General features: G+C 36.8%; 1 protein-coding gene across 2 annotated transcripts in view; it reads left to right on the top strand.

The window, feature by feature from the left end:
- kremen1 (kringle containing transmembrane protein 1) overlaps positions 1 to 12221 on the top strand; it is a 68270-nt gene that overhangs the window by 38943 nt on the left and 17106 nt on the right. For both annotated transcript variants that reach the window (XM_055040005.1, XM_055040004.1), the window contains exon 3: positions 1293 to 1384. In XM_055040005.1, coding sequence (XP_054895980.1) covers positions 1293 to 1384 — 92 coding nt within the window. The remainder of the gene's footprint in view (positions 1 to 1292; positions 1385 to 12221) is intronic.

The raw sequence follows: 12221 nt of genomic DNA, 5'->3' as shown, positions 1-12221 counted from the left end.
TGTTATATAACAACAGTTAATTGTATGACTTATTTTGACTTAAAAAGACTCTTCCTCAGAGGGTTACACAGTTCACAGCAGTGAGGTCTTGTACTGCGGTCAGCAAAGCACAGACTGAGTGTTCAGACTGGTGAGCTCAATGGCAAATTTCACTTTTAAAAACATATTTGGACAAAAACCTTATTGCAGTGATGAATTTATTACACAAGTATATAGTTAACATTTCAAAATTATGTTTGAAATTAAAAACGTAATTCCTTTTAAACTGTTGTGAAGATAAAAGCCTGCAAAACTGAGATGCTCGGTTTGAGATAGTAAGATTTTTATTATTTTTAGCATTTTTAGGACAAACACACAGCTAGAGAGTGACTAATGTGATTAAATCATTATAATTGAGTGACAGCACTACTACAAACATTGCAAAAAAAAATAAATCACCAGTGCAAAGGACGTAAGAATCATGGAAGCAGCAAAAACAAAAGAATGCCACTGGTAACTCTGGAGGAGAAAAATTATTTGTGCACCAATCAGATCTTGTAGGAAATCTAGGTGGAAAGAGGCACATAGGTCATTTTAAATAAATGCTTATCCCAGGATGAAAATCATTTATAGGCTGTTAAATACTGGAAAGTATAGAGAACGATTACTTTGAAGCAGAACAACAACCCAAAACATAATCAAATTGATCAAAGCATTTATGTGTGAGAACAGCCCAGTCAAATACCAACCTTAAATCCAAATGAAAATCGGTGGAAAGCTTTAAAAGTGGTTGTTCTTTCTAACCTTTAAGAGTTTCATTTGTAAGCCGTTTTGGAAACCATGAGTCCTTCTGCTTTCCGTTTATAATTATGCTCTGTGTTTTGCTCTGTCACATAAAACCCTAATAGAATAGCTGGTGGATGGAAACTGAAAGCTGCAGAGACATTTTGGAAATGTTTTCAGGGCTCTGATTGCTCTAAACAGCTCCAGGTTAACCTTTTATATATAAAAAAAGACAAGCAAAAATACCAAAAAACTAGACTTAATGTTGCATAGCTATATTATTTTATACTTGTGAGGAGTAATGACCTTTTTTATTAGCAGTTAATCTGCATCATAAATTCTTGGCTGATGCCTCACCTTTGGTGGGAACTTACTGTTACAATTTTTCAAAGTGAAGAACTTCAGTTCCTTCTCTGTATCATTTTTATACTCATTTTATAAAAAAGAAGAGAAGAAGAGCTCTAAATGCCTCTGTTAATTTGTACACCAGCTTATCTGTGCTTTTTCTCTTTCCCTTTTTGTGGCTGCAGGAATCCTGATGGGGACGTCCAGCCTTGGTGCTACATCACCGATCACGAAGACGTTTCCTACTGGAAATATTGTGACATCCCTTCATGCCAGAGTAAGAAGCTGCCACTCCTCTCTCTTGTCTGCCCTTGGGGATGAACAATGAGCTTACAGACCGGTCATTTATATCACTGAGCTCATCTTCTCACCTGCCATGCATAGCTTCGTGGTGTGCAGTGGTTGTACGCAGCTATTATCATCGAAAAAATGTCTCTAATTGCCTCCCGTCGCCCCTCCTGCTGCCTTGTCTGGGCTTGCTTTTAATTTAATTCAAACCGTCAGTTCCAGCTTGTGTTTGTATGCATCCCACATGGTTGAGTAGAAACTGGACGTCTTTTTTATGTTGGTTTCTGAATGCTAGGGATGGGTAGATCATCTTCAAGAACTAAAAAGTCCAGTTCCCTTAAGAACACAGGATTGTATTAACTCGGCCCAGGATCCACATGGACACGTGTCTGTCAGCACTGATAGGTTTTGCCTTTGGCTTCGTAGCGTGTTTTGACATGCTTCTTGTGTCTTTTCCAGTTTGTTGATGCAGTTGTGTGTTTAGTTCGCATTATGTGGGTGTGAGACTTTCTCCGTCCAGTAAATCTCAGATTAATATGTGTGATGGACTGCTTGTACTCTGAGATTTTGTGGCTCCAAGAGACTTAGCACTTTTGACACAAACAAACACAAAGCAGTCTGCCTTTAATACCTGCACTTTCTCTCCTTTCACCTTTTTAATCGCTCCTGTTTAAATAGAAGACTTGGATGGATCCTCCTATTGTGCTTTTCATGTCAAAGATCACAATTCTTACATGGCAGGTTTCAGTGATATACTGCAGGTGTTTGCATTTGGCTAAGCTTTTTAATTTAAGGCTTTGCTACAATTGTTATGATTTTTCTTGTGAAATGCAATGAAACATTTTTTTTGCTCTCTATTTAGTGACACTTTAATGTTTCTGATCAAGAAAAAAAAAAGCAAAGACAAATATAATCTGGTAAATTTCAAAAAGTTGTTTTTAAATAATGTTATTTGTTTAGGGATGAAAAAAGAAATCAACCCAAACTGACATAATATTCCTTTACTCCATGTTAGCTTAATTTTTTACAAATTATATGAAAGTCTGATTTATGCTTTATAGCAGTTAGAAGAAGTAGACAATAAATATTATTTACCATCCAACTGTGGTGAAATTCAGTTGGACAATCAGCAAAATACAAGAAAAACAAACAAAAAAATAAGAGTCTGAGCAGTGAGGGCAAATTTACAACCTGTAAGAGTTATATTGTATATTTCATTCAGATCTTCAAAGAAGAATGGATAAAAATCCCTCCATATAAAACTTAAAAGATGCTTAAAAGCAGATCACAATCCTCAGGTTATTCTGTAATGAAATTCTGATTCAAAAACTGATTTGAAAGGTTATTTTGTGCCTGATACCAAAACATATGAGCAGATCTGAACCATGGAAGTGTGACCAAAAAGTAAAAACCAATAAGGGGGGCAAATACAAGGCAGCATAAATAGTGACAGAAAAGTCCTAAACTGGTTAAATCAGATCAGTGCTGTTGTATTGTATTTAGTTAATATGATCTGTTGAACAAAAACAAAGCATAACTCTTCAGTTCATCAAAAATAAATATTTATTCTTTCTTTATTGTCATGCAAAAAGCTTCTTATGGGAATTTATTCCTTGGTTTACATTTCCCGTCTCTTTGTTTTCATCTTCTTCATGTCCATTAGTCATTTTCTCGTTAAGTTATACATTCAATATTTTACTTGCGGTTCTTGAGTTATGGTGGTTGTGCTATTTTTTTTTACAGCGTGTAGCTTCTGAGATTATTGTTAAAAGTGCCCAGTTTTGCATCTAGTCAGTTTTATTTAAACTGCACATTTTTATAAGCTAAAAGTGCCTGCAGATACAAATGAAAGTATATAAATAACCATATGAAATAGTAAAATGTAATAAGAAATTGGTCTAGTTGAAAAAAACAAATATTTTCAATGTCCTACTTTCAACAACGTATTGAAAAAGTATCAACATCACAGTTAAGATGTTGAGGATTCAAAGCAATAACAGTAAAATATATATTTTTTAAATATTAATATGAAACAAGTGTGAGACTTGTGTCTTTTGACTAAGTTTATTAATCAGAGTTAATTCAATGCTTCTTTTTTATTTCTGCAAAGCGTACATTTTAGTTATTAAGTCAGCTAGAATGAAGCATGAAAGATTTTGTAGAGCTAGCTCTAACAGCTGCAGCCTGAACACACACTACTTCATTTCACTGACAACCCTGACATGGATTTTTGTAAATGTAAGTCTGCATCCGTATTGTCCGCCCCTCACATCAGCTGAAATTGCCTCAGGGCTTCCGATCTGCCTCCAAAGAGGTAAGTGGCTGCAACTGAGATATTGCAGAACGCTGCAATCTTCCATATTGTTACAAGATTGTACAAAAACATTATTTAAAAATGAAAGCCCCACAAAATGTGGCTGTATAAAGTGAATACTTAAAGAAACACTAAAACGTCTGGTTGGTAACTAAAGATACAAGGTGATGAAGTGTGCTGGAGAGGTTATTGGAAGTCAGGAATATGTGTATTCATAATACTAATAACGTACAAACTACTATTAGCACAGTTAAAACGGCAAAATCCAACTGTTTTAAATATATATTTTTTACATATTTCTTAAAACTGTTACTACAATGTGAGTTTAATATGAGACAGATAATCTGTGAAAAGATCCTCCACTTCCTCCCTGAGCTACTACTGCCATCTGAAGACAACCAATCAGAGCCAGGAGGAGGGTCTTACCGCTGTCAAGCAACGCCATGCACTCGCTGCTCAATGTGCTAATAGCAGAGAAACAACTTACTCTTTCAGGAAATTGTTTATCCACTGTGCACATGTGAATGCCAACATGTTGTGAATGTTGGCATTCACAAAATGCTCTTCTGTCAAGAAGAAGGTGCAGGATGACAGAGAGATAAAGGGGGAGACGGTTGGGGGAAAATGAGTAGCGCCACATAGAGGTTGATTGACAATCCCAAGACCCGCCTCCTGGCTCTGGATGGTTGTTTCTAGTGAGCAGTGGGAGCACTGAGCTTTTTTCACCTCATACCATACGGTCACCACATAGTTACAGTTTCAACATATGTGAAAAAAAAGTTTTTTTTAATAAAAGTTAACATGCTGCAAACCACAACCACAAAATAAGACAAATTACAAAAATAAATATGACAGAAAAGCATTTTTAAAGTAATTAGCTGACAATGAAGGTGATAATTGGTTACGCATTTTTATTTTATTGGAATAATGTCTTTAAACATAAAAGTGTCATCACTGAATCATGAATTTAAACAAAAATGGGCCTGCGGCTCATTTAGTCATTCGTAGATTTCAATCAGAGTAAGCAGGAGCATAGAAACAATTCTGGGTTTGACATGTATGAGCCTGAGCTAAACTGATGAGCAGCGGTAATAATTTGAAAACACCAAGACTAGACTCTTCTGGTACCAGTGGGCCTGAAAAACGAATCTCAGCCCCTTCAGCTATCCCACTATTATCATGTTTGAGCTGCATACGTGACTAAAGTTTGCTGTTTGAATGGCTCAGGCCCATTAGGGCCATCCAGCGCTGCCTGTTGGCTAATGGCCTCTTTGGGTCTGAAGGGTAAATTTGTCCAGGGTACATTTTGAGTCATTATGTGTTCATGTGTTTTCTACTGGAATATGAGTGGCTTTTGTCACAAGACTGTGTATTTTGTTCAGTGTGCTATATAGAAAACCTTTTAGGTGTTCGTTAAGGTCAAAGTTGAAAGTGCAAACCTGGGTTTCAAATTCACAAAGCAACAGATCCATTGAGCTGGTTCACAGATTAATTTATTTGTCTTGGATGTAAATCTCCACAGTTAGCACTTAAGCCAAGCATTTGAGCATTTCTTTTTTTTATTTGTCCTATAAAAACCAAATATAAACATGTGGGAGACTTAGGCTACAAATTGGACCCAAGATAAGTCATAGTTCTAGCTGCTTTAGATGTAAAATTATTTGAATTTAACCGATAACTTTACTTTCTGGTCAGAAATTAGACTGGTATCTCTCATTACAGAAAAAAATATCAAGTAAAAATGCCAGAAAGCATGATAAAAGAAATATCAAAAGCTGATTTAAAAAGTTTATTCTTAATAATATCTTTACTCCTGCTTTTATTGCTGAAAATATGACTGTAATATTACCCAAAACAGTGCATTTATGAGGTCAGAAATAATATTTTTGAACAAGAACAACAGTTTTCTCATTCATATGTTTACTAGAAAATTAGCAAATGAAACAAGATGTAATTTAATAAAATTTTATGTGTCATTGACGATGATTTCAGGCTAAACTGGTTTCATGCTCTCAACAAAGTGCCTCCAGGACAGAATGAAGGGCATAGTTAAGAAAATATGGCACTCAACTGACACAGAATCTTGCAACACAATCTGTTGCTCCAACATGCCCAGTTTTTTGGCACGGTAGGGCTTCCATTAATCCGTAGGTGTCCGGCTGAGCTGAATAACAAAAGTGAAAAGTAGAAAAGTTGGATTAAGTCTAAAGAAATAGAAATAGAAAAAGTTTTTCACACAATTCTGGAAATGGCTTAGTTGTTCTTCCTCATAGCATTCTTACATTTCATTGAGGTTTCTTAGGCTTTTGTTTCTGCAGAGCTGCCTTTCGAAAACTTTGAGTAGGCCATTGCAAACCCTATCTTTTCTCATACAAATATTTTGTTGTAGATTTGCTGCTCCAAATGGAATCATTGTCCCAACTTTGGCCGAGTTTCAGCTGTTTGACAGATGGCCTCGCATATTAATCTAGAATATTTTGTTAAACAAATAAGATCCTGGTCAGCTCAATAACTGCGAGGTGGTGAGGTTCCGTTGCTGCAAAACAAGTCCAAAATATGTTTTTGCTAATGTCGTGTTTGGGTTTCATTCCAAACAATGGGGCTGTGCATAACAGCCAAACATTTCAGCTGATCAAAGCAGGCTTTTCTTGAGGTTTTGTGAGTCATTCAGATGCAGCTTTTCTGCTGTTCTAGATTAAGAGACTCCTGCTTTTCTGGAGCCAATCACTCTTGTTATTGATCACTTAGTAATTATTGACATTTACAGGCATCTTTTCAACCCCAGAATATTTGCTGGGTCTGCTCTCTACATTAATAGACTCAATAATAGGGCTGCAACTAAAAAAGTCTTGTCATAAATGCCAATGGAACTAGTACTTTTTCATCAATTTGAAGAAATTACTGGCTTAAAATAAGCTCTATTTTTTGCTGAAAAGTTACTTGTAAGCTAGTTTTATCTATTTTAAGGAGCAAGATATTTGGACTAGAAACTAGAACAAAATTACTTGGTAAGATTTTGTGTTTTTGCAGTGTGCTGTGAAACTCTGCCCAACATGCTAAATGTTTCACTAGCATGTAACATGCAAGTTCATAACAGCTGGAATATATTAGCCAACAATTATTGGTTCCTTAAAAAGTGCTTTGTGATATGAATATTGCACGCACAGATATTGTGATGATGGTATATTTGCAATATATTATGCAGCTGTGTGGGACAGTTTTGTTTGTCCTAAACATATTTCTGTCTTACGAAATAGCTAGACTTTTGAATGAGTGAGACTTTGCCCATATCAAATGGTGTTTGGCATGCCACACCTTTTCTATCTGAGCTCTTTCAGTAAGAACATGAGCAGAGGTTTGCTGTGAGCGCTGCATCCACAATCTCACCCAGCAGAGATGGTTTCTCCCTGCAGGGGGCTTTCAGACATGATTGCTTTGTCTCTTCTTTTGTGAAACCACAATCGCCACGTGGTGCCGCACCTTCTGGCGCTTCTTGTTCTCAATCTGCTTAATTTAACAGCTTTGACTGCCAAGCGAAAGAACTTGATGATCTTTCAGTGTCAATGTTCCCTGTCAGCGGCTGGCAAGTAGCAGCGGAAAAAAGAGAACCCTTTTGGATGCCAAAGGAAAAGGCAACAATAATCTTTGTTTTCTTTTTGTCTGGCTTTTGTTTTGTCTCTGCCTTCGTTTTGTCTGCTATTTTGCTAATGTTTGATGTTGTGTGGTTTGTAGATCATCGCCACTTACTGTGGCACCTGCGCTGCCTGCCAAAAGTTCATTTTCTGTCCAGCTGGGTTTCCTGTCAGTGGGTGTCATGCCACCCGAGTTACACTGAGAGTAAATCGAGGGGATAGTCATAAGTAGCCAGAAGCACATAGGGGCCCAATGAAACAGGTTAAACTCGACCCAGATGCAGAACTGCTCCTATTATAGCTGCACTGAGCAAATAATGTGTTTCTGTGCTGATTTAGTTTGCCTATTTAAATTAAAGATATTTATTTATACTGCTTGGCATTCCTCTTAGCATTCTGCTTGACATTCTTTCAATGCAGATTGCACTGAAAAAATACCGTCACCTGAAAGCTGGAGGAAAACAGTGATACATAATCAAATTATTAAAAATCGAATTGGTGATTTTTAAATTTTTTTATTTTTTTTAATTCAGAACTACAAATTGTAACTGAGGTGCATTGGGATAAGTTTATCACAATTTTGAAACAAGGGAGCAGATGGAGTGAAGTCTGATTCAGAAAAGATTTACACACAGGTGTCCTTTTGAGATCACAAGTTGCTGCAAACTGATGTTTGTTTCTCTTAATTAATCATTCCTGCTAACAGCAAATGAAAACACAACATTTAAAATCATAATATTACATCAGACCAATAAGAAATGCTTTTGGGCTTAATGAAAAATACGATTAAAACGGCTTCATAGTTGTTATTTTTAAAAGGTACCTTCAATCTGGCAAATAAGAAGGAATGTGTATTTAATTTAGTGAATATGACTGTAGTCCAGTTGCAAAAAAGAAAAAAAAAGTACAATGGTATAGCAAACTGCATAAAAAACCCCCGAACAAATAAAGTCAGGTTTTGGTGAGGACCAAACAAGCAGAATAAAGGATTTCTGTTTTCTATTCCCCACAAACTCGAGGTCCAAACCATCAAATGCATTTTTATTGTCAAGACTCTGATTGTTTTTTTTTAAAATGCAGGTCATGCATAACTGATCAGGTTTGCTCTGCTGAAGCTCCTCCTCTTCATGTGACATCTCTCTCCGGCAGATTCAAAAAAATGGAACAGGAGAATTTTCCAATACGCTCACACAACTCGCTGCTAAAGCCGCCCTTTGTGGATAATATCAAGCACAATTCTGCTGCATGCCTCTCTGTCTTTGTGTGTCTTTGTTCTGAAATACTTGGTTTTGAAACAGTCTGATGATATGTTTTCCCCGCAGTGCTCCACGATGGAAAGGCATTCTGTGTTTGGTGTGGCTCTTCTTAGCTGACATGCATTAACAATATGCCCTAACTGAATCCGACTGACAAAGTGAAACTCTCAGGGTGAAGTCCTCAAGCGTCTGCCAAGACAGCGTAGCTTTGATCTCCACATTGGGAGTTCATCTGTCAACAGCAAATAACCAGGAAAAACGTGTTATGCCGCAGTGCCTTTTCTTAACTACAGAGAAGTGCAGCAGCTGTGAATGTTTTTAATGTGTCAAACAAAAAATGTTTTTCTAAGTAAAAAGGCAGTGGAAGACAAACTGCATGTCACTCCATTGTAAAGAAAATCATAAATGGTAATTCCTTTAAAAATAAACCCTGTGTAAACTCCCAAGCTGCCAATTTCACACACAAATGTAATTATATATATTTTAAAGAATGAGTCGCTGTGTTTTGTTGCTTTCTTTTGTACCATATGTTGTTAATGTGGCTGACATTACCTGCAGTGATGGGTAATGAGTCTTATTATCAACATGTCACAGCTCCCACCTGTTTTGAGTTATTTTAAGATGCGTCTTTGTTACGAAGCTGTCAGAGAGTTTGCATCTGAACATCTAACTGCCAGGATGCAGCGCTGCAAGAAGGTTCCGCTTTTGTCTTTACGGACAATCGCAAGGAAGGGTTGATTAACCATCTGTCACCACGTAACAAAAGACTTAATGCTAACAACATCACATCCATCTGGCGAGGCTGTCGCACCTTGAACACATTAAAACCAAGTAATGTGTCAGGTCGGGACGGGGCCTTTTTTTTACTGCAGAACCTTCAGAAAAGTATGCAGTGATGAGATGTTGCTTAATTAAGACGGATTTACGGTGCCGCCACATGGCCTTTTGAAGTTGAGGTGACACCTGAGTAACATGTGAAGAACTCATGAGTGCCACCAGCTGTTTTCTGCATGTACATGCTCCGTGTCCACCAAGGGTTTTTACAAGACCAAGACTTTCTTGACCTTTCTGACCCCGACTGCAATAAACGCCTGTCTTTTCTGAAGAAGTACAAGCTGATAAAGTCTGAGGAAATGGAAACGATGTTTGTGGTACAGATGTTGTTTCTTGTTCAGTAAATACATTGAAGATTAAAAAGCCTTTGAAGAAAGACTGTTGAAAGAATGACTAGCAGAGGCTTTCTCTCTTAAATTTCTGACTCTGCTTGATCTGCAAATTACTTTACATAAAAAAAAAAGTATCTGTATTTTCTGTAGGTGCTCTGGATCTTCTTGCAGTCCAGAATCATGTTTAACTCTAATACTGATAGTGCTACATAAGTTGATGCAAGTCAGTTTAATGCCTCAGACTAACCAATTATCACAAATTTAGCTAAATTTATTAAATATTTCAATTTATGTACTTGTATAAATAAGCTCTGCCTACCTTAGCATCTTTATCAGACGTTTTGACGCTTCTGAATAGAGCAGCTTAAAACGGTTAAATTTAGCGCGGATGCCACTGGTGTGGGTTGTTTATAACCGTGTCGTATTATTATTCATCTGGTTTTTGTTTCCATGCCGTCAGATGACATGATGCCAAAGGGAAAAAATGCATCACCTGATAACGCATCTTACGCTCTACCGTACACAATCTAATCACCACAGAATGCAGCCTACCACTGATTTATTTGGACATGGAGAAACACTCAAATATCATAAAAATCACAAAAAAATTAACATTACATATTCTTTTATGCTAACTATGAAAACAGTTTATTCAAATGAGGATCCAGGCTGATTGAAACTGAAAGCAAAACTTGTGGCGTCTCTTCTGGTTTGATTAACTTCACTAACATGGGCAGATGCCCAGGGCGGCAACAGAATGAGGGGAATGAGCAGCAAAAAAAATGAAACAACAGGAAAATGAAGCAATAAGACACTTTAAATTCTCAGAGAGCCTTGAATTATTTCTACATTGAATGTTTTTCAAAATGTGAGCATGCATGACAGCATAGAAAACAGCATCAAATTTAGTAGAAAACAATTCGTATATTTATTTATTTTTATAGAAGTTTCAAATGAGCTGTTTTTAAAAATCTTGATGTGACTTTATGCAAGTTGTTGCTTCCAAACACCAAATGTCTGTGAATCAAAACCTTGCAGTGGGAATACAGTTGGAGGGAAACAATTTTAATAAATCAAAATTAATAGTTAATTGCCTTAAGAAGAAAAGAGTGAATTAAAACAAGACATGTTTTTGAAATAAAGTCGCTCTTGTGGGTTAGAAATCAAACCCAGACTGAAGTTGAGATTCGGCTCTGCCTCGTAGCGGTTGCGGTTGACCTTGTGATGCTTTTGGGTTTCTGTGATTGCATAATTTATCTCACTCTTTATTGTTTTTAGAGACAGAATATTTTCCCTAGGTGGTCTGATGCCAGCTGTCACCACAAACAGAGCTTTTTGCCTGCACACTAAAGCAGGTTCAGACATCACTGTGTAGAGAAAGGATGCATGCTAGAGTTCATTTTCTGCTCCAGAAACAACAGTTTCAATCCAGTCAGATATTCACATTATGAGACAGCAAATCCTTTGACACACTGGGTTAATTTTGGTTGTTAAAAGGCTCTTATAAATAAAGTATATTTTTTCCGATGTTGCATTGCGGTCAGTCATGCAAGCTGCCGTTTTGGCTGCAGAGGGTTGCTGTTTTTTTCCACTCATATTAGTAATAGAGAAAAATTAAGATTGGGACTTAAACAAAGATGGATTTATTCCAGGCAACTTTAGCAAATCAGGAAACCCTGACTGGCTTATCATGTGACTCCCTTTGGGGGAAGAGTTCAGAAAAGGGTGCTAATTGTAAATAAATGCTTATCATGAGGACATCAACTAATTTGTTTCTAGTCTCTAAAAAACCAAGTTATTTGTCTAAATGTGTACATAAGCATATTTTACTACATACAGTTTAAGTTTTTCAAAGGTTACTAATTTACTTAGTGGAAACCTCTCTGTTGATTGATACGTATTGGAAATATTAATGATTAGATATTTACATAGTGAAGAAATGAAGGCAATCTGCTGAAGAGGTCATCGTGTGGTGAGAGACAGAAAACCCTAAACACTTATCGGCACCCCTGTTAAGAAATTATGATCAGAATGATTGAAAACGTTGATATGTTTTAATTAGAGTAATACGGTTTTCTGCCAGAGTGGCGCTCTACAAGAGAGTGGAACGAGTTTAATTGCCAAATAAGTTTTCTCCTTGCGTATTTGCATGTCAACTCATGAGAAGAGCTCTGCTCTGTAAGCACTGGCCTGTCGGAGGTTGTTTCTGTATGCTGGAGCCGCCTGCTAATACTAAAGTTATGGGTTATGCCATGGCGTTAAATTAAAGGGCAGCTAAGTTGGGCTTTTTAAGGTGTCTGGACCAAATATGACCATCTGTAGTTCAAAATCCTAAATGATTACATTGGTTAGAGTCTACTTTAACTTCACTGAACTTTCTGCACAGAATGGAGATTCTTTAAAATGTTATTTGAGATGTTGAAAGCCTTTTTTCTGTTTGTGAAAACAGACAGCATTT

This window comes from Poeciliopsis prolifica, unplaced genomic scaffold (assembly GCF_027474105.1).
Source record: "Poeciliopsis prolifica strain line A6 unplaced genomic scaffold, Auburn_PproV2 SCAFFOLD014, whole genome shotgun sequence".
Lineage (NCBI taxonomy): Eukaryota > Metazoa > Chordata > Actinopteri > Cyprinodontiformes > Poeciliidae > Poeciliopsis > Poeciliopsis prolifica.
The sequence above is the reverse complement of the archived record's forward strand: the minus strand, read 5'-3'. Positions and strand labels throughout refer to the sequence as shown.